Source organism: Cariama cristata, unplaced genomic scaffold, assembly GCF_000690535.1.
Source record: "Cariama cristata isolate BGI_N322 unplaced genomic scaffold, ASM69053v1 Scaffold28150, whole genome shotgun sequence".
In the NCBI taxonomy this organism is placed as follows: Eukaryota; Metazoa; Chordata; class Aves; order Cariamiformes; family Cariamidae; genus Cariama; species Cariama cristata.
The window spans coordinates 1-1,613 of NW_009596764.1; the positions used below are offsets into that span (position 1 = coordinate 1).

At 62.0% G+C, this 1,613-nt stretch overlaps 1 protein-coding gene across 1 annotated transcript; it reads right to left on the reverse strand.

The window, feature by feature from the left end:
• Positions 1 to 5: 5 nt before the first annotated feature.
• SPDEF (SAM pointed domain containing ETS transcription factor) lies at positions 6 to 1,150 on the reverse strand (the record flags this gene model as incomplete). Its single annotated transcript, XM_009707429.1, has 4 exons — positions 1,135 to 1,150; positions 707 to 904; positions 569 to 616; positions 6 to 133 (listed from the first exon to the last, which is right to left on the reverse strand). Coding segments are annotated over exons 1-4 (390 nt in total), but the record flags the coding sequence as incomplete, so codon positions are not given.
• Positions 1,151 to 1,613: the final 463 nt, after the last annotated feature.

Below are 1,613 nucleotides of genomic sequence, written 5' to 3' on the forward strand. Positions count from 1 at the left end.
TTGTTGAGCCAGCGGATGAAGCGGCCGTAGTTGTGGGGTTTCAGCAGCAGCTCCTTGAGGAACTGCCAGAGATGGATGGGTTGGCTGGCACAGGATGAGTCCACCTCGCTGTCTGCCCAGCTGGCATCACCTCCTGCCACGGGAAGGGATGGGTGAGATGCAGGCGGAGAGAGAGACCTCGCTACTTTGCACCATCCCGGGGACCCGCACGAGTCCTCATCTGGGAAATCCCAGCTCGATGCCTATGGGGACTTGGCCCTGGGTCTGGAAGGACCGCTTTCTCCTCCCCATCTTGGAGCACAGAAAACAGCTCGGTCCTGCCCTTGCCAGCCCCGCAGGGATGCATGGGGTGTGGGCTGGGGCCAGCGGGGATCTCACGGCCTTTTCCCCTTGGCTGCACCTTGCAGGCAGCTCCGGGGCAGAGGGAGCGCAACCACACGAATGCTGCTGCAGCAGCCACTCCAATGCACCAGATAATTGCAATTAAGCAGGGAGCCGCCTCTCAAATACCCCAGACCTGTCTGAGGCAGAAGTGAGGCCAGCAGAGCTGAGCCCACGCAGAACTCACCGCAGTATCTCACATCTCCCGGGATGGCTTTTTCCTTCATCCAGGCGGCTGGAAGGGAGGAGCAGGCGGTCAGAGGGGCATCTTCTGCTACAGAGCATCACCCACCCTCCCCAGTGCCCTCCGGTCCCCGGCACCTACCAGACTTCCAGATGTCGAGGTGGGCATGCAGGATGTTGCCGCAGGCGGGCGAGCGCTGGCAGAACTGCTCCTCGGACATGGCACACAGGTCCTTTCCTGACAGCTCCTGGAAGGATTTCCCGATCTGCGGCAGCCGGTACTGGTGCTCCGTCCACAGGATCCACTTCTGCACGTTGCCAGGGCTCCAGTCCGCGGGGTCTGGAGGCAGAGGGTGAGTGCGGCCAGAAACAGCCCTGGGCTTTGCTTTGGGTGAGAAACAGCTCACCCCCAGCAGCCCCAGGAAAATGTGCCCTCCTGCCCCACTGCAGCATCACCCACCAGGCTGGGAGCATCCTGCTCTCAGCCTGCCCTGGTACCCTGGGGACAGGACCATCCCCTCACCACCTCCTTCACTTTGGGAAGCCTCCTCCAGCCTTTTGGAGCCTCACTTGCTCCCTGCACCATCTCGGCTGACATCAAATGCTTCAAGGGACTGGGTGGCAGAGCCTGCATAAGCTTAAGCCCGTCCCAAGACCTCTTGTGTCACGGCAGTGATGCCCCAAGGAGAACACCCCAGCGATGCCCCGTGGCAGCGATGCCCCGAGGCGGATATCTCAGTCATGCCCCATGGCAGCGATACCCCAGGGAACTCGGTCCTGGGCTGTCCCGCTCCCCTCGCACCCACCCTCACGCCCCGCTCGGGTAATGCCAGCTGGCTCCAGGCTGTCCCCAACCCCACACGCTCACCCACCCATTCCTAATGTCCCAGGGAAAACGGGATAGAGAAGAGGATAATAAAAGTCCCGCTGCCTGCTCCTTTGCTCCCCAAGATGTGTGCAAGGCTGAAAGGCACCTCCATAACGATGCCCTGGGAGGGGAAGGGACCCCCAGCTCCGGGGAGGTGACGGGCTCAGCATCGGCTCCCTGT